This window comes from Manis pentadactyla, chromosome 5, assembly GCF_030020395.1.
Source record: "Manis pentadactyla isolate mManPen7 chromosome 5, mManPen7.hap1, whole genome shotgun sequence".
Lineage (NCBI taxonomy): Eukaryota > Metazoa > Chordata > Mammalia > Pholidota > Manidae > Manis > Manis pentadactyla.
The window spans coordinates 151,300,742-151,327,677 of NC_080023.1; the positions used below are offsets into that span (position 1 = coordinate 151,300,742).

Below are 26,936 nucleotides of genomic sequence, written 5' to 3' on the forward strand. Positions count from 1 at the left end.
GGAGGGCCTATCTGAGAGACTCAGAGTGCAAAGTAGTGGCAAAGATGAACGTGGGTGTGGGAGAGAGTGCAGGACCCAGAGGGAGGTGTTAGGGTGTGAAGAGTAGTGAGTCAGTTTCTGATCTGCACAACGAACCCAGGCTAAGCATGGTGCCTGCCACACAGTAGGTGTTCATGAAATATTGCTGGAAATAAACACAAATGAATGATTTCACTTCAGCCTCCCCATGCCCTGCCATGCACTGGGCCCTGTCAAGGGGCTCAAGCAGGGAGAAGAAGCTGAAGGTCCCGCAGGCTACCCAGGACCCTGCCCCTCCCTCTGCAGCCCCACCTCCTCCAAGGACACGCTCCCTTCCACGCACCCTCCTGATGTTCCTTCCCTCTGAGCTTTGGAGCTGAGTCTAGGGTGGACTTTGGTCATGGTGAGTCAGAGATATGTGACCCTGAGCACTGAGCTTCAAAGTGTCCTGTCCTCCACCCACAGGAGAATCAAGCAGATCCAGGAAACAGACTTCCAACCTGCTCTGATTAAGAACAACCCTTAATTATCAGAGCACATTTTACCTTAATCCACAGGTTTTGCAAGTGTGACTTCATTTTAACACACATGTATTTTGAAATCACAAAGTTTAACAAGCATTTTTCTATTCTGAAATATATAATCATCTAAAAAATATCAGTGGACCTACCATCCTATCTGTGTAAAGTATTAATATTTTGCAATTATGGTTTTCCATTCCTTTTCAAAACACTGTCCTGAATTTGGTGTTTATCATTCTCCTGCATGATTTTACACTTTTATAACATAGGTATAAATCCTTAAGCAATATTTAACATTACATTGCATGGTTTCAATTTTATGTAAATTGTACACAGATTCATGAACTTTTATTATTTATGCATAACACAGTTTATGGGATTTATTTATGTCAATATATGTAGCTATTTTATTAATTTTCCACAGCTCTATAGGTTTCTATAAGAATATGCTCCCATTTATGGATTTTTCTCCAGGTGGCATTAAAGCTCTATGTAATGTTTGCTAGTACAACTTTTCAAGAAGCATTCATCTTTGTTTCCCTTGGGCTCATACAGGAGAGGCCCTCCTGTCCTTCTACTCCGGTCCAGCAGGCAGCTGTGTTGGTTATTACATGACAGCTTTTACAACAAAAAAGGTTTTTGATTCTTTAGCAAAATTAAAAGTTTTGCTCTTTCCATTTACACCTTTGATCTAGGTATATTTTAGTTTGTGTGTGTGTATGTGTGTGATGTGCGGTAAGGAACTTGTTTTTTTCTCCCACAAGGATAAAGTATCTAGCACTCACTGATCTGCACTGCCCCATCTGCCATTAATTGAGTTTCTATAAATCTGTGGGGTTTTTTTATGAACTCTTTGTTCCAGGAGCTATTTGTCTAGCTTTCTGTCAAAAGTACCCTGTCTTAATTACAATAGCATCTAATAAGTTTTGATACTTTCTTTAGTCATATTGTCCCACCTCTTCTGGTTGTTCAAAACTGTCCTGCCTATTCTTTGACTAAATGGATTTTAGAATCACTTTGTAAAGTTTCATGATAAAACTCTTTTAGAATTATTATTTCATTGCTTTATATTTATCTTTAATTCCATCAAATTGACGTCTTCCTAATACTGATCTCCCATTCATGGACATGAGATGCCTCTATTTATTTAGGTTTTCATTTGTGAACTTCAATTCAAAATTTACATTTATTTTCCCCAAAATGTTGTTACACATCCCTTCTAGAGCTGTCTTTAATACTCTAGTTTATGGAGTTGGCTTTGAATACTACATAGCATTCTAATTAAGTTTTGAAATTCAACCTTAAATCCAACGAGCTCATAAACTCTTACTAGTGATAATAGTATGGACATTCTTTCATTGGTAATTGGTATAACATTAATGATCTAAAATTCATTTTGTCTTTATCAAATTTACATATGCACACATTGAAGAGTCAAACAGATCTAAACTTCTACATATGCAACATAAGTTTCCCTAACCTTCCACCAATATCCATTTCCCAGGGGCAGCCATTTTCAGCTCTCTTAGCTTGATCAGTCAAGATTTTACTTTGAAATCTCACAAAGCATGCTTACGTGGCTACTTGTTTTCTCAAAGGCATTATTTATTGGCTTTCCAGTATGGAAGGAGGTGGGGATAGAATGTTCTCTTCCTGGTGACACACATGCACACTTTGTATACCCATCACTCTAATATCACTATGTTATAATTTTATGTAACTTAACAGTCGGTATCTACCTTACAAGAAGTGATTGATATTTAGCTGTGTCTCGTAACATTCCTAATTTTAGCTTATGTTGCTCCACTCATGTTTGTGTTTGTGTAACTACCATAATCAGCACACAAAGCATTTGCATAACCACAAAGGTCTGCCCTGTTCCAGCCCTGCATAGTGACACCCATCCCCACCATACCAAACTTCAGGCAGAGGCCAATCTATTGTCCATCTCTGTAATCTGAAGAATATTTTATAAATGGAGTCATTAAGTATGTGACATTTTGAGATTGACTTTTCCACTCAACATAATGTCTTCCAGAACTTCTATGTTGTTGCACGTGTAAATTATTCATCCTTTTTACTGCTGTGTAGGATTTCTTTCTGTAGATGAACTACAATTTCTTAACCATTCAATTATTATAGCACATTTTGGGTGTTTGCAGCATTTTGCTAACACAAAGAATGCTGCTGTACACATTTGTGCACAGGTTTTGTGGACATAAGTTTTCCTTTCTCTGAGATAAATGACTGGGAGTGTGATTGCTGGGCCATAGAACCCACTTTCTCTCCTGCAAGAGGTCAGGAAATGATCCTTTCACCGGAGGCAGGCGCATACAAGTTGTGAGATCACCAAGCACCACGCATCTGGGCTGTGTGTTACCAGCTCCATCAATCAAAGGCTGGAATAGGGAGTCATTCAGAGCAGACCTGATTCCATCCCAAAGGTGAACAGCCCTGGTGACCCTCTACCTTCTCCAGCTGGGAGCTCTGGGTTGGGGCAGGAGCAGAATGAGGCCACCAGCCAGCCACATCTTGGGGTCCTGGTTTGGAAGTTGCAGACATAGTCCAGAACCTCAGATCCCTCTTGGCCTGGGGCTCCCACATGCAGAGTCACCATGAAAACCTCAAGATGGAGAGAGGGGCCCAGAGGAGAGAGCAGAGACCCCAGGCAGGGAGAAAGCATTATTTCTGCTGGGCTGTCCAGGGCCCCCTGAAAACCTAAGATGAGTAAGTCCTCACATTGTAGCCACCTTTCCTTCCTGACTTCCATTTCACAATCTAGAAGCAGGAACTCTCTAGAATCTAGAAGCAGGGCTGTCTCACGGCTTCTCCACCCCATCGGTGGCACTTCCTCTTCTATCACAGGAGGCGGGGCTCCTCTGCTGTCCACAGAGCGGAGCCTGGTTCTCTCAGCCCGGGTCTGGACACAGCAGCCTCCTCGGGTGTCCACAATGCCTATCCCTGCCTCCCGGCCCCACCCTTCTCCTTGCCTGCTGCTGACTCTACTGCTGGGACTCACAGGTGAGTGGCCTTGAGGTAGAATCCCCTCCTCCTGCCCCTGGTCCTGCCCCTGCCCCTGGGTTAGAGCTCGAGGTTAAACTGGATGCACCACCAGCACTGCCACAGGGCAAGGACAGGGCGTCACTGAGAGCATGAAGTCAGGGCCTGAGCATTTTCTCTGGGAATCCATCACCTGCAGCTGGTGACCCGAGGGTGGAAACAGATGATCCTTCAAACACCACAGCCACAACTTTGTGTACATTAACTGGTCTGTTCCTCACCACATCCCTGTGTGATAGCTCCATTACCCCTGATTGACAGATGGGGAAACTGAGAGAGTAACTAGCCCAATGGCACCTACATGAGGCAGTGGAGTAACCAGCGCTCAAATTCAGGCCAAACAGCTCCACAGTTAATTCTATGAACCCTGCTTTCACATGTACTCTATTGAATCTGCAGATTGTTTTAGGCATTATTGACCTCTTAACAATATGAAGTCTTCCAATCCATGAACATAGGATATTCTCCCATTTATTTGTCTTCTTTAATTTCTTTCAGCAATATTTTATGCTTTTTCATCGACAACTCTTTCATCTCAATGGCTCAATTTACTCCTAAGTATTGTGTGTGTGTTAATCAAATGTAAATGAAATTGTTTGCTTAATTTCCTTTTGGGATTGTTTGACACTAGTGTTACAGAAATGCAGCTGATTTTGTGTGCTGATTCATAGCCTGTAAGTTGGCTGAATTTGTTTATTAGCTCTGAAAGGTTTTTTAAGATTTCATTTAGAAAGTAAATTTTTAGTGAAGTATAGTTAACATACTATATTATATTGGTATCAGGTGTACAACACAGTGATTTTACAATTATCTACATTATGACATGTTCACCATGGAAAGTGTAGTTATCTTCTGTCACTATACAAACTTATTAGAATATTATCAACTGTATTTCCCTTGCTGTACTTTTCACCCAGTGACTTACTTATATTGTAATTGGAGTTTGTATCTCTTTATCCCCTTCACCTATCTCACCAACTTCCCCACTCCCCTACCATCTCATAACCAACAATTTGTCTCTGTAATTATGAGTCTATTTATATTTTTTGGCTTGTTTTCTAGATTTCACATGTCAGTGAAATCATATGGTATTTACTTTTTTCTGACTTTTTCTAACAGTTATGTTCATGTATAGATTCTAGATTTGTGACATATAAAATCATGTCATCTGCAAACAGAGACAGTTTTACTGCTCAATTTGAATGCCATTACATTATTTCTTAGCTTAGTCACTTTTATTAGAATCCACTATTGTGTTGAGTGGAGGAAGTGAAGGTGGGCATCCTTGTCCCATTCCTGACCTAGGGGAAAGCTTTCAGACTTTCACCACTGAGAATGAGGTTATTTGTGGGTTTTTCACACATGACTTCATCATTTTGAGGAATTCTCCATGATTTTTACTTTGCTGTTTTTATCATGGAAAATGTTGACTTTTGTTTCTCTGTATCAAATTCTTTGTTTTATTCCTCTTATTCTATTAATGTGGTTTGTTCCATTGTTTAATTTTCATATGTTCTACCATCCTTGCACCCCAGGAATAAATCCCACCTGACCTTGGTTTATAATCCTTTTAATAAGATGTTGAGTTTGGTTCGATAGTATTTTGTTGTAGATTGCTACATCAGATTTCCTTAGAAATACGGTCTGTAGTTTTCTTGAGGTACCTTCATGTGACTTTGGTATCAGTTTAATGCTACCCTGAGAATGAGTCACAGAATGTCTCTGAATAAGTTAGGAGTCTTCCTTCCTCTTCGATTTTTGGGAAGAGTTGAAAGAGGATCAGAGTTAGTTCTTTTAATGTTTGATAGAATTCACTGATGAAGCCACATAGCCCTGGCCTTTTCATTCTTCAGAGATTTTTGATTATTGGTTAAATCTTCTTACTAAGTTATATATCTATTCAGATCTTCTATTTCTTCATGATTCAGTTTTGTTAAGTTCTATGTTTCTAAGTTAACCAATATATTGGTGTAGAGTTGATTTACTTACTTTTTAATAAAAAACCTTTTATTTCTGTAAAATTGCTAGTAATGTCTTTCTTTTATTTCTGATTTTAGTTATTTGTGTCTTCTCTCTTTTTTTAATTGTCAAACTTGCCAAAGTTTTGTCAATTGTGTTGATCTTGGTTTTGTTAATTTACTCAACTGTTTTTCTATTCATATTTTATTTAACTGAGCACTGATCTTTGTAACTTCTTTCACTCACCTATCTTTTGATTGGGTTTACTTTTTTCTTCTTTTTCTAATTTCCTAGAGTGTATAATTGCTATTTGTTTATGATCTTCTCTTTTTAAATGTATGCAATTACACTGTGAATTTCCCTCTAGCACTGCTTCTGCAGTCTCTCACAGTTTTGGTATGTTGTGTTTCCATTTTCATTTTTCCCAAGGTATTCTCTAACTTCTTTTGTGATCCTTCTTTGACCTTTTGAACATTAATAGTGTGCTTCTTCTTTTCTATGTGTCTGAATATTCCATTTCTCCTTCCCTTATTGATTTCTAGTTTTATTTTATAAACCATTTCACCAGGGCACTGAAGAAATAGCCCTTCTCCCAGATTCCAAAATCTGCTCTGCCATTCACCCTGTATGACAATGTTGCATACATGTATTTGTTATGGCAACTGGTTTCTGTAACACTCAGGAGAGATGAGTGTGATAGGCGCAACAAAGGTCCCCAAAGAGATCTATGTCCTAACCCAGAAACTGTGAATATTTAACTTGATATGGCAAAAGAGATTTTGCAGAAGTGACTAAGTTAAGACTCTTGATAGGGGGAGACAGTCCTAGATTAGCAACCTGGGCCCAATATAACCACAGGGTCCTTATAAGAAGGAAGCAAGAAAGTCACAGTTAGAGAAGGAGAGGTGACAACAGGAGGAAAGGTTGGATGGAAAAGAAAAGGGAACCTTGAGAAGAGGCAGTGGGCAGCCTCTAGAATTGGAAAGGCAGGGAAAGAGCCTCCAGAGGAAACGGGGCTCAGCAGACTCCTTGACGTAGCCCAGTAATACCAGTCTTCTCGTCTCCAGGATAATAGTAAATTTCTGTTCTTTTAAGCCGCCACATTTTGGGTGATTTGTTACAGCAGCTTTCAGAAACTCATATAACTTCATTATAAAAATCAGACAGACTTGAAACAATGCTTTTCTTCCTATTGAAACCCCACGTTCACTGTGTGCTGGGAACGCTGCACACCACGTCACTCAGGTCCCTCAGGCCCCCAGGTGACAGAGCAGAGCCCATCCAGAGCTGTGGATTTAAGGGGGAGAGAATAGTGGGTCCACAGAGGTTCTTGCAGTCAAATGCATATCCCACAAAATGCACCCATCACCTCTGCTCACAACTCAGTGGTCTTAGAAAATCTCCAGGTGTCACTCAATGCAAAATCCAGAAAGTGCCACACACCTTGAAGCCATAAAGTGACCAGCAAGAAATATTTGGGAAGCATGACCTTTCCAGAGAGGGCTCAGGCACTCAGACCTGATCGCTGCCACACCACTTAACTGTGCCTCAATTTCCACATTTGTAACAGGGTCACACAAAGCAGGCTCCTTTGAGGGTTCCATGTGATGGACAGCAGTGTGCTGAGCTCAAGGCCCGCTCATGGTGTGAGCTCAGTCATGAGTGTTGTTATTGACAAACATCTGAGAAAATATGCAGGATTATGTAAAAATGAGCCAATAGTGGTATGTTTCCCTCCAGGAGCAGCAGGTGAAGAGGAGCTGCAGGTGTTTCAGCCTGACAGTTCAGTGTCAGTGGCAGCAGGACAGACGGCCACTCTGAACTGCACCCTAACCTCTGTGCTCCCCGTGGGGCCCAGCAAGTGGTTCCGGGGGGCTGGACCAGGCCGCCAGTTAATCTACAGTTTCAAGGGCGGAGAAGGCCCCTTCCCCCGAGTAACAAAAGCTTCAGATGCTACAAAGAGGATCAACACGGACTTCTCCATCCGCATCAGTAACATCAGCCCTGAGGACACCGGCGTCTACTACTGTGTGAAGTTCCAGAAAGGGACCCCTGATGTGGAGATTAAGTCAGGCCCAGGCACTCGGGTCACCGTGAGCGGTGAGTCCAGGGTGGGCCTCCTCCAGGCCCTGTGGTGGGGCAGCCTGTCAGTAGGAACGCCCTCCATTCTTTGAGCAGCACTGAGGATCGGGTGGGCAGTGGGGGTTCATATTCATGAGCTGATTTCCCCGCCTTGCACAGCTCAGGGAGGCTGGGGCCTGGAGAGGCCCTTGTTTGCTCCAGGCCCCCTGCTGGTGCATGGAGGGGAGTCTGTCCCCAGTGGGCTGGCTCCACAGCCCCTGCCTTTTCCAGTCCTGTCCAGCCCTTTGGTCCAGGGCTGAGGGAGCAAAAGCCTCAGTGACTTGCCCAGTCACAGGCCAGGCCTCCCCACTGCCTCCAGGGAGCCCTCCCTCCACGGGGCCCAGGCTCCTCTTTCCTGAGCACTTACTGAGCTCCTGCTGTGTGCCAGGTTCTGCTCTGGGCACTGTGGGAGTAGCAGTGAGCAGAGCAGGGCAGGGAGAGGGGACTCTGTGCATTTCTTTATTTCTTCACAAACGTCACACTGAGAAGAAATTCATAAGACGCACAGGCTTCCTGTTTAGACTGATGCCCTGAGTGGGGAGATACCATTGTTTGGCGTCTATTGAAGGTCTGTCTACAACCCATCTTGTGAATCAGGGACCAAATCACACAGTCACTGAAGGCTCTGAGCAGAGCTGGAGTGTTTTCGAATGTCCTTCACACAGTGATGTTTGGATGTGGGTGTTGCCAGAGGTCCAGACCCTGAATCCTGGATTGTCAGTAGAGGAATGACCCATCCAACCAATGCCCCCATGTGCAGAATGGGAGCCTGAGGCCAAGGGATGACAGGGCACATTGCTCATGGTCACATGGCCAGTAGTGAGGAGATTGGACTAGAGTCCACATCTGATTCTGGGCTAGTTCCTTCCTGTCCTGACATTGGACACTCTCTCCATGGAAGGGTCTGGTACATAGTAGATGCTGAATAAAAGCTTGTTACACTAAACCAATGAGCAGGGAGCAGTCTTTCTACTTTTCATTGGTTTCCCCAAGCCCAAAAACCCCTCCCATTTAGACCCTGAAGCCTGAGGTGATTGGAAACCTCAGCCCCTCCTCCCCAGTCCAGCATCCTTACCACCACCTAGAGCTGCCCGTGGTTTTACAGCGGTTCAGCACCCCAGAGGGTGGAGAGAGCTCCGTCATTGTACAGTGTGCTGTTATGGAAAAGTTGTTCCCCACCTTGGGCCATAAACAGCATGTGGTGGATACGATGTCCTGCATGACTCTACTCCGGTGGGAGTGCCACCTGGAAGTGGTCTTGCTAGGTGGTGGCGGGGGCTGGGGGAATGCATTTTAACTTGTGTGGATGCTGTTAAATTTCCCTGCTGGACAGAATCTCAAGTAGATTCTCCCCACAACCCCTGCATGTTGGCAGGGTACATGGTTTCATCCTGATCTCACAGGTATTACAGATGTTCTCAGGGGTGCCCTCCAAGAAAATAAGCCAGAATGGAATCACCAGGACACCTTCCCATGGAGTGCTCCTGCTCCCAGGGGCTTCTTGCTCCCCCTGCCCCTGAGGAGGCACAGAGCCAGACACACTGTGCCGATCCCAGCTTCACTGCTGGGGAAACCTTCCCATTTTACACGTGTGTGTATCTGAACAGACTGGAATCCCCTCCAGCACATACTGCCCAGCCGCAGTGCCTCCCTGCCTCAACACACCAGCTGTCCCTCCTGAAATCTGTCCTTCCACTTCTCAACCTGCCTCTGGCATTCTGTAAAAAAAATGCAGGAAAATGTGATCAGGTTTGCATTTTGAAAGCCAGCTCTCCAGACTTGTTATTAAAACAACACAGAGAGAATCATAATTTGCGGGTTTCTACTACTTTTCTGGTTGTTGCTCGGAGGCTGCGAGAGGCAGGCACTGGGACTTTTCTTGGTGTTTCCTCCAGGCATTTGTTTTCCCTTCTAAAAGCCTAAGAGGAAATAGGTAGCTTCAGAACCAGTAATAACCAGATCTCATAACATTATAGGAGTTACTTACTGATCATCCACTGTATGCCAGGCTCTGTGTTGTACACATACCCTCACTCAAGTTAACAGGTTGGTGTTTTGATTCACTTTGTACAGAAACACACACAGCTTCAAGGATAAGGAACAGAGGCACTAAAATCAATCAGTTGTGCACACAGTGAGATGTGCTCTGTCCTGTACTCGCTATGACTGGCACAGATTAGGCCCTGCTGGGACATTTGTGGAAAGAATGAAAACTAAGGAGAAATTCATAAATACCTGAAGGGACAGTTCTGGACATAAACTAAGTCTGGTCAAAAACAGTTCTATTTGTTCAGGTTTCTGCATCATCTTCTGTTTTATTAAGAGAAAGCATGTTTCAATTGACCGTAACGCCATCCCCAGGAAGGAGACACAACTGCTGCCTCTCGTCCCCTCGCCAGCCTGGTTCCAGCTTCCTTGGCTGTCCCGCTGAGCCACTGCTTCCCCTGATTCACTTCTCTAAACCCTTACCTGAAGTTGGTATGTTTCCAGGGGACGCCAGTTAGGAACAGTCAGTACAGAGTGACAACAGTCAGTAATTTTGTGCCTGTGCCCAGATGGGCGGGAACTCGTGTGGCAGAGGAAAGACGGTGAACGCAAACCAGGGCTGGACCTGCAGGTGGCTCTGCCCCACTGAGCGCCCCTGGGAACCTTGGTCCTCCTGTGTAAGGGGAGGACGGCGACCCTGCCTCCCAGTGCGATGACAAGGATTAGACGATAGTGTGATTCACACATACTCTTAACAGGGTCACATGCTTATCGTGGTGATAATCACAGTCATGCGATTTGTTTATAAATGTCCTTTTGTAGCCAAACCCTCTCCCCCCGTGGTCTTGGGCCCCACGGATAGGGCCACACCTGAGCAGACAGTGAGCTTCACCTGCCAGTCCCACGGCTTCTCCCCCAGAAGCATCACCCTGAAATGGTTCAAAAATGGGAAGGAGCTGTCAGCCTCCCAGACCAACGTGGACCCCGAGAGAAACAGCGCCTCCTACCGCATCTCCAGCACAGCTGAGGTGGTGCTGGCCCCGGGGGATGTTCGCTCCCAGGTCATCTGTGAGGTGGCCCACGTCACCCTGCAGGGGGGCCCCCCTCTTCGTGGGACCACCAACTTGTCAGAGACCCTCCGAGGTAGATGCCCCCACACCCAGAGCGAGCCCACTATTGCGCCCAGGCCTCCCCCTGCTCCTCCCCTTGCTTTTGGCTCCAGGCCTTGAGTTGCCTGGAGTCCAATGCCTGCCAGTCCTCCCCAGTCACCGGCGCCTGGATGTGCCGGTCACTTACTGATACTTGAATGGCAGCTGCCAGGCCAGGCCCTACCCGGGCCAAGCACTGAGCTGGGTAGTTGCATTTGCTTTACCAACAGCAACTCACAATTACTGAGCACCTTCTGGGAGCCAAGCCCCTTGTGGTTGGTGATTTAGTTTATTTTGCTACAGTTACGATGTCCCTACTGCCTGCCACGGGCTGGGCTTGCGATTTCTCTGATTTTTACCCTAAAGGAGCTGCCAGTCTTTGAGCACCTACTGTGTGCCAGGCACTGTGCTTAGTCATTTCATTCATATGCAAAGAGCCCTCAGTGTCTGAGCACCAGCTGCATGCCTAGCACCATCCTGGGTGATTCCCTGCCCTGTGGGAGCTAAGCTGGGGGAGCTGAGCTATGCAGCCCATCCTCTGTGATCTGTCTGTTCCTAAGGTCAGAGCTTCTGCCCTGTGCTGTTTCAGTTCCGCCCCGTTTGGAGGTTTCCCAAAGCCCCGTGGCAGGGAACCAGGTGAACGTCACCTGCCAAGTGAAGAACTTCTACCCCCGGCGCCTGCAGCTGAGCTGGTTGGAGAACGGAAACGTGTCCCGAACAGAAACGACCTCAAACCCCACAGAGAACAAGGATGGGACCTTTAACTGGACAAGCTGGCTGCTGGTGAACGTCACTGCCCACAGGGAGGACGTGGTGCTCACCTGCCAGGTGGAGCATGACGGGCAGCCGGCGGTCCCCAGAACCCACACCGTGCACGTCTCTGCCCACAGGCAGGACAAGGATACAGGCCAGATCCCTGGTGAGGCCTCCACTCCCACTGCTCTTTTTAAACTTCATCTCTTTTCTTGATGTTGAAAGTAGTAATTCGTCCTTATTATAGAATAATCGAGAAGTCCATAAATATAAAGCAGAATTTTGAAGTCAGCTCTCCTTCCCCAAATCCCTTATGCCAAGAGACACCACTGTAAGAGTTTGCACATATCTTTGTGGGTGTTTTGACATAAACACACATTTAGGAAAGAAAGAAGGGAGGGACGGGTCATCCTGTCACAGCACCATGCCTCTTGCTTTCCTCTCCTGCCTGTCCTGTGTCCTGTCAGCGCCCCCGCCGTCCTTGTTCTTTCCAGCCTCTGCTGGTCTCTGGTCTGTCCTAGACTTCTCCACCCGCATCACTAACGCCACCCAGCAGGCATCTGCACCCACTGCACTGTGACATGCCAGAAGGGGAGCCCTGAGGGCATGGAGTTTGAGGCTGGACCTGGCACTCAGGGGACCCTGAGTGGTCACAGCATGGGCCTCCTTTGTTCCCTGATCTGTGACAATGGGCCAGCCATGATCAGAATTACTCACTGAACATTTACTATCAGCAAATTCAGTTCACCTGAGCTCCCCTTTCCTGCTTCCACCCCTCTGGGTGCTTGGAACTTGGAGTTTCACAGACGGGACTCGGGGCACAGTGGGAGGCATGTCGTTGAGGATTTCTTGCCATTAAGCCAGGCTATTGGGATGGACTAGTCCAAGTTAATCTCGGGCCCCAAGGATGTGGACCACCAGCCTATACACAACTGTGAGCTGGTTAGAGACCCGTTTCCCCCACAAACACAGCTGGGCACTGTCCCAAGCACCTACAGAGTCCTCCTTGCTGTCAATAAAATATGCCTTGTTTCTCTCTCATGTAACTCCCAGAGGGGTCAAGTCAGCTTTCCAGGAGTCTTTACTCCAGACCTTTCAAATCACACGTACCCTCCAATTTACCCCCTTGTGTTGTCCTTATCTTCTGGGTCAATCCTGGGTCACTGAGTGTCCATGTCCCTGCCTGCAGGAAGAGTAAAGAGAGGGAAGTGAAGATCACTTACCTCAAAGCAAGAGACATACAGACATTTCATAATAAACTCCACCAATAATTCAGTCATGTGTGCACACCCAGTTACGAATGGAATCCGTAATTGTGAGGTCACATAATTAAGGACATTGGTTTTTCTGCAAAATCAGTACCTTTACATTTCGAGAAATTAACAGTAATTTGCTAATGTCATATGAAAAAGAGTGTATGTTCAGATTTTTCCTATTTTCTCTCATAGGTGCTCTTTGTGCACCAAAATTAGTTTTAATCCATCTGTAAATGCTTGGTAGAATTTTCCTGTGAATCCACCTGAGCATCAAGAATTCTTGGGACTTGAAAAAGTATCTGAGTAATTTAGTGGTATTCTAATTATTCACTTCATATCCAGTGAATTGCAGTAGGTTGTACTACTTGAAGAATTTGGTCCATTTTCTTAAAGTTGTCAAATTTTTGCCCACAGATTCTTCACAATATTCCCTTTTTATCCTCTGATGTCTGCAGGGTCTGTAGTGCTATCCCCTGGTGCATCCCTGATATTGGAAAAGGGTCATTTCTCCTCTTGTCTTTGTCTGTCTTGCTAGACATTTTTAATTTCATTGATGTTTTCAAAGAAACTACTTTTTGTTTTCAGTGGATTTTTGCATTGTTTCTCTATTTCAATTTCATTAATTTTCTGTTTTCTTTAATATTTTTCCTTCGCTTGGTTTTGGCTTCTTTTCACTTCTCCTTTTATCATTTATTGAGGTGGGAGCTCAGATTATTGATTGAGAAGCTTAGTTTTTTGAACATATTACCCTTCTCGCACAGCTTTTTACTCCCAAGTCTTCTTCTGTGCCTGGGGAGGTGGGGGAGGGGAACCTAGACTCCGGGGCTCAGTTCTGCCTCTAGGTCTTAGGGGCTGAGCCATGGGCCTCCTCTCCGACCTCTCAGAGTCCTCCTGTGCCTGGGGTCCTTCCTGGGGTTCGGAGTTGTACTGAACCAGGAGGTATGGCAGTGGCAGGTGGGGGTGATGACGTCATCATCTTGTCTGGACAAGCCTGGGTTTGCTTTTCAGTATTCATTTCCTGTTGGGCTCAGAGAGGGCTCCCTTTGGGGGCTCTCAGTGTGCCTGACTTCACATTCAGGCTAGGGCGCTAGGGTTGGAAGTGGTTTGGGGTGTCTAGGTGATGGGCTGGAGCCAAGTGTAAAATGCCTATGTGACCCTGCTGCACTGGGGTGCACCACCTGCCCCAGGTGTCCTAGGGTCCCGGATCCTGCATTCGCGGTTCCAAAGGCTGTGATGTGTGGATGCACCACTTTTTGTTCATTTATTCGGTATTGGAGTGTTTTACACTATTTACAGGTTAATGGACCTCTTTTCTTTTAGTGTAGAAAAACCTAGTTGTGTTAATGGGGACTGGGGGCCTGGACAGTTTTGAGAGTGGGAGAAAGGTTCTGAGACCTCAAATGTTGTACGTCTCTCCTGTCTTTCAAGACCCTACCTTTTGCTCCCCCACTTTTTTCTTGTCCCTTCATCACTCAGTTGTCAAAGTTTCTCCCTTTTCCTCCAGAGGATATGCCCTTTAAGTTGAGCCTGTCTCTTTAATCACATCTGTCCTTTTTTTTCCCTGAGAGGGCATCTCTCATATTTATTGATCAAATGGTTGTTAACAACAATAAAATTCTGTATAGGGGACTCAATGCACAATCATTAATCAACCCCAAGCCTAATTCTCAACAGTCTCCAATCTTCTGAAGCATAACGAACAAGTTCTTACATGGTGAAAAAGTTCTTACATAGTGAATAAGTTCTTACATGGTGAACAGTGCAAGGGCAGTCATATCACAGAAACTTTCAGTTTTGATCATGCATCATGAACTATAAACAATCAAGTCAGATATGATTATTCATTTGATTTTTATACTTGATTTATATGTGAATCCCATATTTCTCCCTTATTTTTTTTTAATAAAATGCTGAAGTGGTAGGTAGATGCAAGATAAAGGTAGAAAACATAATTTAGTGCTGTAAGAGGGCAAATGTAGATGATCAGGTCTGTGCCTATAGACTAAGTATTAATCCAAGCTAGACAAGGGCAACAAAATATCCACGGATGCAGAAGATTTCTCTCAAAACAGGGGTGTTGAGGTTCTAAGCCTCACCTCTGTTGATCCCCATTTTCTCACCTGATGGCCCCCTGCGACTGTGCCTGTCTTAAGTTGTTCCTCCCTTGAGGAATCTTACCCATCTCTGGCTAACCAGCCATCTTCCGGGGCCATCCAGGGAAATGTAAAGTTGGTAAGTGAGAGAGAATCAATATTGTTTGAAAAGGTTAGCTTTTTACTTCTTTGCAGATTTATGCCCTGTGGCTTCTATGCCCAGCATTTGTCTTGAGGTAGGTATCTTTACCACTTGGAAGAATTATGATACTTGGTAATTTTCGATATGAGGAACGAATTCTACGGAAGGGTTGTAATTAGGAAGGAAGAAGAAGAGCTATAGAAGTAGCAGATGGAAGAAAACATGGGAAGATTGATTATTTCTTTGACATAACTTCTTGTAGAGTAACATAAGCATGTATAGGTTCTAACAAACTACTAATTAAATTGCATACACACATTAACAGAATAGGAATATAAATACATAACAAAAGCAGACCTACAATTACCAGCCATATCCAGTGAAACCAAGAAAACCAGTTAGGTACCCTAGGCATCTGTGAAAACTTATCAATAATATGATGGATAATGTCTAACTGAATTTGAATAGTTTGAGAAAAATCAGACAAAACAACACATTCCTGGGAACTGTTCACATCCCATATGTTCTTTTAACAGTAGATAGTCTATAGTCTCACGATTTTGGAGCACTGCAACTTGCACTTCTCCTAATTCTTGGTTGAGTTCCAACAATATAGATCCAGTCAAATTTGTTGTTTTACTGTATGCACAGGCCAGCTTAGATATCTCCCTCTGCATTCCAACGGCAAGTCCAGGAACCAGCGGGATGAATGCTGCTGCAACTGCAACAGGCCAGGATCTTTGTTGAAGTTTTTTGATGATCATCTTCTGGAATGACTCTTCCAGAGGGTGTTGATGTTGGAAGTTCTTCTTCATATCGTATCTTAATTCGTTTTCTGGGTAGCCAAATTAGACTTTGATCCTCTGTATAAACACAAACAAAACCTTTGCCCACACTTTGATATGACCTTTATACCATTGTGAAGAACCTATTGGACATCACCACACAGGAACTGCTTTTCTTTTTAAGAGAAAGAAATATTATCAGAAAAATGTACTTCCATAGCTGATCATCCGACACCATTTAAAAGATCAAAATTAAGGATATGTAAAGCATGCATTAATCATGGATTTGCAGTTAATTTTATCCTATAAGGGAGTAATCCCCTCCTTTTTTTTGTTATCATTAATCTGCAATTACATGAAGAATATTATGTTTACTAGGCTCTCCCCTCCACCAAGTACCCCCCACAAACCCCATTAGAGTCACTGTCCATCAGCGTAGTAAGATATTGTAGAATCACTACTTATCTTCTCTGTGTTGCACAGCCCTCCCCTTTCACCCACTCCCCACATTATACATGCTAATCATAATACCCCCTTTCTTCTTCCCCACCCTTATCCCTCCCTACCCTCCCATTCTCACCAGTCTCTTTCCTTTTGGTAACTGTTAGTCCATTCTTGTGTTCTGTGAGTCTGCTGCTGTTTTGTTCCTTCAGTTTTTCCTTTGTTCTTATACTCCACAGATGAGTGAAATCATTTGGTATTTGTCTTTCTCCACTTGGCTTATTTCACTGGGCATAATACCCTCTAGCTCCATCCATGTTGCTGCAAATGGTAGGATTTGTTTTCTTCTTATGGCTGAATAATATTCCATTGTGTATATGTACCACATCTTCTTTATCCATTCATCTACTGACGGACACTTAGGTTGCTTCCATTTCTTGGCTATTGTAAATAGTGCTGCGGTAAACATAGGGGTGCATCTGTCTTTTTCAAACTGGAGTGCTGCATTCTTAGGGTAAATTCCTAGAAGTGGAATTCCTGTGTCAAATGGTAAGTCATTTTGAGCACTTTGAGGAACCTCCATACTGCTTTCCACAATGGTTGAACTAATTTACAATCCCACCAGCAGTGTAGGAGGGTTCCACTTTCTCCACAACCTCGCCAACATTTGTTGTTGTTTGTCTTTTGGATGGTAGCCATCCTTACTGGTGTGAGGTGATATCTCATTTTGCTTTTAATTTGCATTTCTCTGATAACTAGCAATGTGGAACATCTTTTCATGTGTCTGTTGGCCATCTGAAATTCTTTTTTGGAGAACTTTCTGTTCAGTTCCTCTGCCCATTTTTTAATTGGATTATTTGCTTTTTGTTTTTTGAGGTGCATGAGCTCTTTATATATTTTGGATGTCAAGCCTTTATCAGATCTGTCATTTACAAATATATTCTCCCATATTGTAGGGTACCTTTTTGTTCTATTGATGGTGTCTTTTGCTGTACAGAAGCTTTTCAGCTTGATATAGTCTCACTTGTTCATTTTTGCTTTTGTTTTCCATGCCTGGGGAGATATGTTCATGAAGAAGTTGCTAATGTTTATGTCCAAGAGATTTTTACCTATGTTTTTTTCTAAGAGTTTTATGGTTTCATGACTTACATTCAGGTATTTGACCCATTTCGAATTTACTTTTGTGTATGGGGTTAGACATTGGTCCAGTTTCATTCTCTTACATGTAGCTGTCCGGTTTTGCCAGCACCATCTGTTGAAGAGGCTATCATTTCCCCATTGTATGTCCATGGCTCCTTTATCGAATATTATTGACCATATATGTTTGGGCTAATGTCTGGAGTCTCTATTCTGTTCCACTGGTCTGTGGCTCTGCTCTTGTGCCAGTACCAAATTGTCTTGCTTACTATGGCTTTGTAGTAGAGCTTGAAGTTGGGGAGTGAGATCCCCCCCACTTTATTCTTCCTTCTCAGGATTGAATGGCTATTTGGGGTCTTTGGTGTTTCCATATGAATTTTTGAACTATTTGTTCCAGTTCGTTGAAGAATGTTGCTGGTAATTTGATAGGGATTGCATCAAATCTGTGTATTGCTTTGGGCACGATGACCATTTTGACTATATTAATTGTTCCTAGCCAAGAATATGGGATGAGTTTCCATTTGTTAGTGTCCTCTTTAATTTCTCTTAAGGGTGTCTTGTAGTTTTCAGGGTATAGGTCTTTCACTTCTTTGGTTAGGCTTATTCCTAGGTATTTTATTCTTTTTGATGCAGTTGTGAATGTTATTGTTTTCCTGATTTCTCTTTCTATTGGTTCATTGTTAGTGTATAGGAAAGCCACAGATTTCTGTGTGTTAATTTTGTATCCTGCAACTTTACTGTATTCCGATATCAGTTCTAGTAGTTTTGGAGTGGAGTCCTTAGGGTTTTTTATGTACAATATCATGTCATCTGCAAATAGTGACAGTTTAACTTCTTCTTTACCAATCTGGATTCCTTGTATTTCTTTGTTTTGTCTAATTGCTGTGGCTAGGACATCCAGTACTATGTTGAATAACAGTGGGGAGAGTGGGCATCCCTGTCTTATTACTGATATCAGAGGAAAAGCTTTCAGCTTCTCGCTATTCAGTGTGATGTTGGCTGTGGGTATATCATATATGGCCTCTATTATGTTGAGGTACTTGCCCTGTATACCCATTTTGCTGAGAGTTTTTATCATGAATGGATGTTGAATTTTGTCAAATGCTTTTTCAGCATCTATGAAGATGATCATGTAGTTTTTGTTCTTCTTTTCATTTAAGTGGTGAATGATGTTGATGGATTTTCAAATGTTGTACCATCCTTGCATCCCTGGGATGAATCCCACTTGGTCATGGTGTATGATCCTTTTGATATATTTTTGAATTCGGTTTGCTAATATTTTATTGAGTATTTTTGCATCTACATTCATCAGGGATATTGGTCTGTAATTTTCTTTTTGGTGGGGTTTTTGCCTGGTTTTGGTATTAGGGTGATGTTGGCTTCATAAAATGAGTTTGGGAGTATTCACTCCTCTTCTGTTTTTCGGAAAACTTTAAGGATAATGGGTATTATGTCTTCTCTGTATGTCTGATAAATTCCAAGGTAAATCTGTCTGGCCTGGGGGTTTTGTTCTTAGGTAATTTTTTGATTACCACTTCAATTTCTTTGCTCGTAATTGGTTTGTTTAACTTTTGTGTTTCTTCCTTGGTCAGTCTTGGAAGGTTGTATTTTTCTAGGAAGTTGTCCATTTCTTCTAGGTTTTCCAGCTTCTTAGCATATAGGTTTTCATAGTAGTCTTTAATAATTCTTTGTATTTCTGTGGGGTCGTCATGATTTTTCCATTCTCGTTTCTGATTCTGTTGATGTGTGTTGGTTTTCTTTTTCTCTTAATAAGTTTGGCTAGAGGCTTATCTATTTTGTTTATTTTCTCAAAGAACCAGCTCTTGGTTTCATTGATTTTTTTCTATTGTTTTATTCTTCTCAATTTTGTTTATTTCTTCTCTGATCTTTATGATGTCCCTCCTTCTGCTGGCTTTAGGCCTCATTTGTTCTTCTTTTTCCAGTTCCGATAATTGTGATGTTAGACTACTCATTTGGGATTGTTCTTCCTTCTTTAAGTGTGCCTGGATTGGTACACACTTTCCTCTTAAGACTGCTTTTGCTGAGTCCCACAGAAGTTGGGGCTTTGTGTTGTTGTCATTTCTTTCCATATATTCCTTCATCTCTATTTTAATTTGTTCATTGATCCATTGATTATGTAGGAGCATGTTGTTAAGCCTCCATGTGTTTGTGAGCCTTTTTGTTTTCTTTGGAGAATTTATTTCTAGTTTTATACCTTTGTGGTCTGAAATGTTGGTTGGTAGAATTTCAATCTTTTGGAATTTACTGAGGCTCTTTTTGTGACCTAGTATGTGGTCTATTCTGGAGAGTGTTCCATGTGCACTTGAGAAGAATGTGCATCCTGTTGCTTTTGGATGTAGAGTTCTATAGATGTCTATTAGGTCCATCTGTTCTATTGTGCTGTTCAGTGCCTCCGTGTCCTTATGCATTTTCTGTCCAGTCAATCTATCCTTTGGGATGAGTGGCATGTTGAAGTCTCCTAAAATGAATGCATTGCATTCTATTTCCCCCTTTAGTTCTGTTAGTATTTGTTTCACATATGCTGGTGCTCCTGTGTTGTGTTCATATATATTTAGAATGGTTATATTCTCTTGCTGGACTGAGCCCTTTATCATTATGTAGTGTCCTTCTTTATCTCTTGTTACTTTCTTTGTTTTGAAGTCTATTTTGTCTGATACTAGTACTGCAACCCCTGCTTTCTTCTCGCTGTTGTTTGCATGAAATATCTGTTTCCATCCCATGACTTTTAGTCTGTGCATGTCTTTGGGTTTGAGGTGAGTTTCTTCTAAGCAGCATATAGATGGGTCTTACTTTTTTATCCATTCTATTATGCTGTGTCTTTTGATTGGTGCATTCAGTCCATTTACATTTAGGGTGACTATTGAATGATATGTACTTATTGCCATTGCAGGCTTTAAATTCGTGGTTACCAAAGGTTCAAGGTTAGCCTCTTTAGTATCTTACTGTCTAACTTAGCTCGCTTATTGAGCTGCTATATACACTGTCTGGAGATTGTTTTCTTCTCTCCCTTGTTATTCCTCCTCCTCCATTCTTTATATTTTGGTTGTTTTATTCTGTGCTCTTTCGTGTTTCCTTTAACTGCGTTTAGTGGGTAGTTGATTTTATTTTTTGTCTTTAGTATTTGTTTGGTCTGTTTTCTTTGCTGTGATTTTATTTTCTCTGGTGACATCTGTTAAGTCCTAGGAGTGCTCCCATCTAGAATAGTCCCTCTAGAATAGAGGTGGTTTGTGGGAGGCAAATTCCCTCAACTTTTGCTTGTCTGGGAATTGTTTAATCCCTCCTTCATATTTAAATGATAATCGTGCTGGATACAGTATTCTTGGTTCAAGGCCCTTCTGTTTCATTGCATTAAATATATCATGCCATTCTCTTCTGGCCTGTAAGGTTTCTGTTGAGAAGTCTGATGATAGCCTGATGGGTTTTCCTTTATAGGTGACCTTTTTCTTCTCTCCAGCTGCCTTTAAAAGTCTGTCCTTGTCCTTGATCTTTGCCATTTTAATCATATGTGTCTTGGTGTTGTCATCCTTGGGTCCTTTCTGTTGGGAGTTCTGTGTACTTCCGTGGTCTGATCGATTATTTCCTTCCCCAGTTTGGGGAAGTTTTCAGCAATTATTTCTTCAAAGACACTTCCTATCCCTTTTTCTCTCTCTTCTTCCTCTGGTCCTCCTATAATGAGGATATTGTTCCTTTTGGATTGGTCACACAGTTCTCTTAATATTGTTTCATTCCTGGAGATCCTTTTGTCTCTCTCTATGTCAGCTTCTATGCGTTCCTGTTCTCTGGTTTCTATTCCATCAATGGCCTCCTGCATCTTATCCATTCTGCTTATAAATCCTTCCAGAGTTTGTTTCATTTCTGTAATCTCCCTCTGGGCATCTGTAATCTCCCTCCAGACTTCATCCCTTAGCTCTTGTATATTTCTCTGCATCTCCATCAGCATTTTTATGATTTTTATTTTGAATTCTTTTTCAGGAAGACTGGTTAGATCTGTCTCCTTCTCAGGTGTTGTCTCTGTGATCTTTGTCTGCCTCAAATTCTGCCTTTTCATGGTGATAGAGATAGTTTGTGGAGCTGGTACAAGTGATGGCTGGGAGAACATCCCTTCTTGTTGGTTTGTGGCCTTCCTCTCCTGGGAGAACAGTGACCTCTAGTGGTGTGTGCTGATCAGCTGTGGGCAGGCAGGACTTCTGATTCTTGCCCAGCCGCTATGGAGTTTATCTCCACTGTTGCTGTGGGCGTGGCCTGCCTCAGGCTTCTGCTCCGATATGGCGGAGCTGCGTCTGAGGGGAAACGCCGGGATGCTGTTTATCTCCTTGAGGGGCTTCTGAGCTGCACTGCTATCCAGGGGTTTAGGGTTCCCGGAGTTCCCTACTGGTCAGCTAAGTGTCCAGGGATGCTTCCTTCTGGCTGTGAGGTCCCTGTCCCTTTAAGCCTTCCAAAAAACACTTGCTTTTCTTTGTCCCTGGGGCACCAGCTGCGGGGACCTGCTCACAGGTCTTACTGTCCTGTTTCCTTAGTTTTCAGCACCCCATGCATGCACTGGGTCTGCGCTCTGGTGCGGATGGCTAGGGCAGGGTGTTCAGCAGTCCTGGGCTCCCTCGCCCTCCCTGCTCCGATTCCTCTCCTCATGCCAGGAGCTGGGGTGTGGGATGCTCGGGTCCCGCCAGGCCTCAGTTTGTATCTTACCCCCTTCGCGAGGTGCTGGGTTCTCACAGGTGTGAATTTAGTCTGGCTGTTTTCCTGTGTCCTCTGGTCTCTCTATTAGGAAGAGTTGTCTTTGTTGTATTTTCAAAAATATATGTGGTTTTGGGAGGAGATTTCCGCTGCTCTACCTAGGCTGCCATCTTGACATCTGTCCTTTTACATGCCCCTGCCTCCTTGTACTGGGTTCCTATTGCTGCTGGAACAAATCACCCCATGTTCAGTGGCTTGAAAATACACACATTCATTACCTTTTAGTTCTGGAGGTCAGAAGGCTGCCCACACTGCATCCGAGGGCTCTGCTCCTTCTGGAAGCTATAGGGGGGAATGTGCATCCTTGCCTGGTCCAGAGACTATAGGACACCCATACTCAGTGCCTAAGAAGCCATCACTCTGACTGTGCTTCTGCCGTCACATCTCCTTCCCTGAGTGTCTTGCCCACCTTGTTTCCTTGTAAGGATGTTGTGATTGCATCGATTCCACTCTGATAAACAAGATAATGCCCAACTCAGTTCTTAATCACTGTTTCTAGTCCCTTTTGCAATATATGGTAACATATTCACAGATTCTGGGATCTGTGCCAACCCTGGGAAATGAAGCAGATTTTATACCCCCTGCCTATGGTCTGTGCTCTAATCTGCAGAATACTATTCCAATATTTTCAAATCTAGTGTGGATTTAATGTTGATGGGGAAACTTCCAATTAACTCTCAGAGTCTCTTGCCAGCCTCGCTGGCCCATTTCTCCTGCACCTTCCCTCTGGCTGCTGAGGGAGGGACGGTGGCAGCCCAGTGAGCCTGTGCCCAGCATGGGCTGCGTTCCCTCTTTTCACTCTCAGTTATCTTGTAGCTTGGACACTCTTTCCCAAGAGATAGTGACAGACATTTGCACGCAATGCCTTTCCCTTTTCCACTTCCTCCCAGTTTGCAGAGGACGCCGTTGGATGCAAGGAGCTGTGCAGCTGCCCTTGTCCTCAGCAGCCCAGAAGCCGATTTCCAGGCCACTCAGTGGTCCCCACCCCATGTCTCAGGGTCCCCTACTTCCCCATCCAGGCCTGATGCAGGCAGACAAGACCCCTGAGGTTGAGAACTCACCCCCTTCTGTAGCTCCCTGGCTCCTGTCATCATGTCCTGGATCCATCCTAAGCCCTGCCTACCATGTGGCTCTAGGAGATAAGAATCTGCAGTGCTGCCAGGAAGTCCTCTGGTTTCACACTTAACCTTCACCTTGGGACTGACCACAGGCCATGCTAAATTCCTTCCTATGTCCCTGAAGGTTGGCCTTGTCTTGGCCCAGAAGAAGAGGTTGCAGACTCACCTTAGGCGACAACAGGGCAGGGATGGAGTTCCTAGGTTTGAATCCCACTAATAGTGTGACCTTCCCTAATCTCTCTGGGACTCCGTTTCCTCATCAGAATGTGAATATAATACCTTCTCCACATGGGTGGAGGACTAATCAGTAAGCAGGCACCACATTTATGGGTCCCTGAGCCCCCATCTTTCCCTAGATCCTCAGGAGGACATCCTAGCAACCTGAGGAATGGGTGAGTGGGAAGGAGGAATTTGGTACCCTGATTTCTGCCTTGAACCTGAGCCCAGGGTAGGATCCAGAGCTTGAAAGCATTGATGGGCCCAGGCAGCCTCAGATGGAGTAAGTGGAGGCCCTTGGGAATGGACATCTTGGGCCCTTGTAATGCCTCCTCCTATCCCTTGATTTCCAGGCCCAGAGCCACCTCCTCGGCTCCTGGTGGCTCTCCTCCTCGGCCACAAGGTGCTGATGATGGTTGGGGTCTCTGCCATCTATGTGCACAAGATGAGGAGGGCCTGACTGTAAGTTGGGGGCAGGGAGGTCAGGGAAGGTCTGTCCCAGAAGGGCCAGGGTCACAGGAGGGCCAACCCAAGGTCACACATGGTCAGGGAGCCAGTGGGGTTAAGGGAAGGTGACCTACCTCCCTCAGTACCTCAGGGGCTGTGGTGATCCCTCTCAGAGGTTCCCAGCTCACAGAAGGTATGGGGGGCCTTTAGGGGGGAAGAATCAAGGATTTCATAGGGGGTCCACAGAATCCCTCTGGGCAGAGGGGGCTGCATGACAGGTTGCTAGGGGTGTGGTCCCCTTGGAGACCATCTCTACATTTTGTGAACAGTGGGGCTCCACGGGGAAAAGACGTCCACATTTTAGAGAAATGTTGAGAGTCCCGTCTCAGCTGCTCTGAGGGCTGTGCCCACTGTGAGCCTCCTTGTGACACAGTGATGGATGGAAGGGTGAGGGGCACCGTGGGAGGAAGGCTGAGGGGCAGAGTCCTATCTCAGGGCCTCCTGTCCACTCAGGACAGGCTCCCAGGAGGGGAACAGCCCAGAGGACATAGGACACATGCAGGGACATTTCTTGAATGGTGAGAACAGAACTAAATGGAATCTTGTTTCCCACAGCTCCTTCCTTCCCCACCTGCTGCCTGCTGCCCTCCATGCCTGCTGCCCCCTTCCTGCCCTGAGGGGCCCAGCCAAAGACAAGGAGCAGACAGAAGCCTCCACAGATTCTCCTCCCAGTGCCACCCACCTGGAAGCCCTGCCTGCCCGCAGCTCCTGCTCCTTCTCAGAGACCCCAGTGTTCCCAGGGCTGGGGCCCCATTCCCGCTCCTCTCAGAAACACATACACACAGAATCCGAAGATACCAGCTCCTCATCATCCCACACTCAGGACTTCAGTGTGATGGGTGGGGACAGTGAGGACCAGGAAGGGGCAGTGCTGCTACGCGTTCAGGCCCTTCACCCGTTGTCGTGGGCGTGGGAGCTGGGGGAGGGGAAAGCTATGCTGTGCCCACAGCTGTAGCATTGGGTACAGCAAGCTCGCCCTGAATTGTGGTTTTGATTCAATAATAAATATGACTTTTTCACATCGCTTTGGTTGTCCTTTAGAGATATTATGTAGCTGAGGTGCAGTAACATTGGTGAGGTGAGAACTCCTGAGGGATATTTGAGCTGGGAGCTGGGAAACGGAGTCCTGTGTCCCCGGCGGCACCGTCTGGAGCAGAGTTAGTCCTGCTGAGCTGGCGTGGGGGTCAGGGTGCGTGTCGTCACCCAAATGCCACACACACTCACTTTTCTGTCCTACCTTTAGTAAATTGTCTCCCATCAATGTTTTTTCAGTTACTATGTATCTTGAGAACCATTTCTGGAGACTTTAGGGAATTTTAAAAATAAACATTCAATAAATATGTGTTGAATGGATTATTTCCATTCTATTTGCCTAATACTAAAATATATTTCTTCTGTAAAATATTTATAGAAAGTGTCAAGCTTTTTGAAAATATGTTCCCTGGAGAAAATAAACTATGTAATTATGTTTGAAAGATTGTGTTGACCACGATGTGTAAGATTAGGGTTCTCTGGACCATACAATCCACGGGAGAGGATAGCACTCCTGTGACCCATCAGATCCTGAGGGGGGACGTGCTCCCCATCCCTCAGGTGACACAGATCTTACAGGTTTCCCCTCTGAGATCTTGTAGACAGAGTCCTGGATGAGTGATTAGAAAACACATTCTGGCTCTATAACCTTGAGCGACTCACTCAGTCAATGAGGCTGTTTTCTGCTCTGTAAAATGGGAATAATGCTGCCTCAAAGGATGGTGTTGACACTTCATGAGGGAGCCTTAAGTGAAAGCACACAGGGTCTGGAACAAAGTGGGAGGAGTGGATACTTACTTTGCTTTTTTAATTTATTGAGGAGTTTGTAGCATTTATGCTCTGCAGCCCTGCGATGGTGATAGTTTTCCCCTGGGCCTTGTTTCCTGACAATGTTACCAACCATTTTAAGAAACAACTTTCCCCCTTGGAGACTGGCACCTTTGTTCAAGAATCCCTTTACAGACAGCAAACGTGACGTTTGCTTCAAAATTTGGCACACTCCTCCTACCATAAGTAGGGCAACTATAATGTCATGAGTTGAGGAAAATAAGCCTTTTAGATGCGTTAGTCAGGTCTGGCTCACAATGGCGAACTGGGAGCCTCCTGAACTCACCTCCCCAGCTGGGAACATACAGCTACAAATGGAACAGTTCCCTTGGAAGAAACCCAAAAGCTAGTTGAGTGACTCCTACATATTGGATGAACAAGAGGAAACCCACACTGAGAGAGAATCTGGCAGCGAACCCTGCCCCCGGCACAGCAACATTCAACCAGGAGGGGCCTCACCCCTCCCTGCTTCTCTTTGAGGCTCAAAGGGTTTGGACCCAGCATCTAGTGTCCCACCTTTTTGAACGCCCTGCTGAGGGACGCGCCTCCAAACCAGGCAGCTGTGAGAGCCGGTGGGGCTGTGTCCCTGAGACCCACAGACCAGAACCAAAAAGCAGTTCTTAGCAGCACGTCAGGTCATCCCTTAGCTACCCTCCAGGGCTCAGCTTGGAGGCAGCAGAGACAAGGCCCACTTCCCAGGCTTTGCCTGAAAGAGGCCTGTTTACACATCCCATACGAGGCAACCTAGGGGGCAACAGTCCTCTCTGGACACCAGGGAGGCCAGCAGGGCCTGTACACACACACCGTGGGCCCCCCTCCAGGCCCCAGCAGCCCCCTGCAAGGAGCTCCAGCACATGTCTGACACCCCGGCTTTTGTTGCCGTCCTGGGACGCGCACCTTGATGGCCCGGCTCTAGTGGCCAGCAAGCCCCCTCCCACCATCTTGTTCTAAATTCTGCAATTTGTAGGAATCCAGAAAGGACCCTAAACTGCAAAACAATCTTGAGAAAGAAGAACAAAACTGGAGGCATCACAGTGCCTGATCTCACACGATACTACAA

The 26,936-nt window shown here is 44.8% G+C and overlaps 1 protein-coding gene across 1 annotated transcript in view; it reads left to right on the forward strand.

The window, feature by feature from the left end:
• LOC118932720 (signal-regulatory protein beta-1-like) overlaps positions 1 to 25,354 on the forward strand; it is a 40,699-nt gene extending 15,345 nt beyond the window's left edge. Inside the window, exons 1-6 of the mRNA XM_057502822.1 lie at positions 3,400 to 3,560; positions 7,299 to 7,658; positions 10,488 to 10,808; positions 11,403 to 11,732; positions 23,863 to 23,972; positions 24,574 to 25,354. Of these exons, the coding sequence (XP_057358805.1) occupies positions 3,491 to 3,560; positions 7,299 to 7,658; positions 10,488 to 10,808; positions 11,403 to 11,732; positions 23,863 to 23,969 (1,188 nt within the window). The 5' untranslated portion in view covers positions 3,400 to 3,490 and the 3' untranslated portion in view covers positions 23,970 to 23,972; positions 24,574 to 25,354. Of the gene's footprint in view, positions 3,561 to 7,298; positions 7,659 to 10,487; positions 10,809 to 11,402; positions 11,733 to 23,862; positions 23,973 to 24,573 lie in introns of the transcript that reaches the window.
• Positions 25,355 to 26,936: the final 1,582 nt, after the last annotated feature.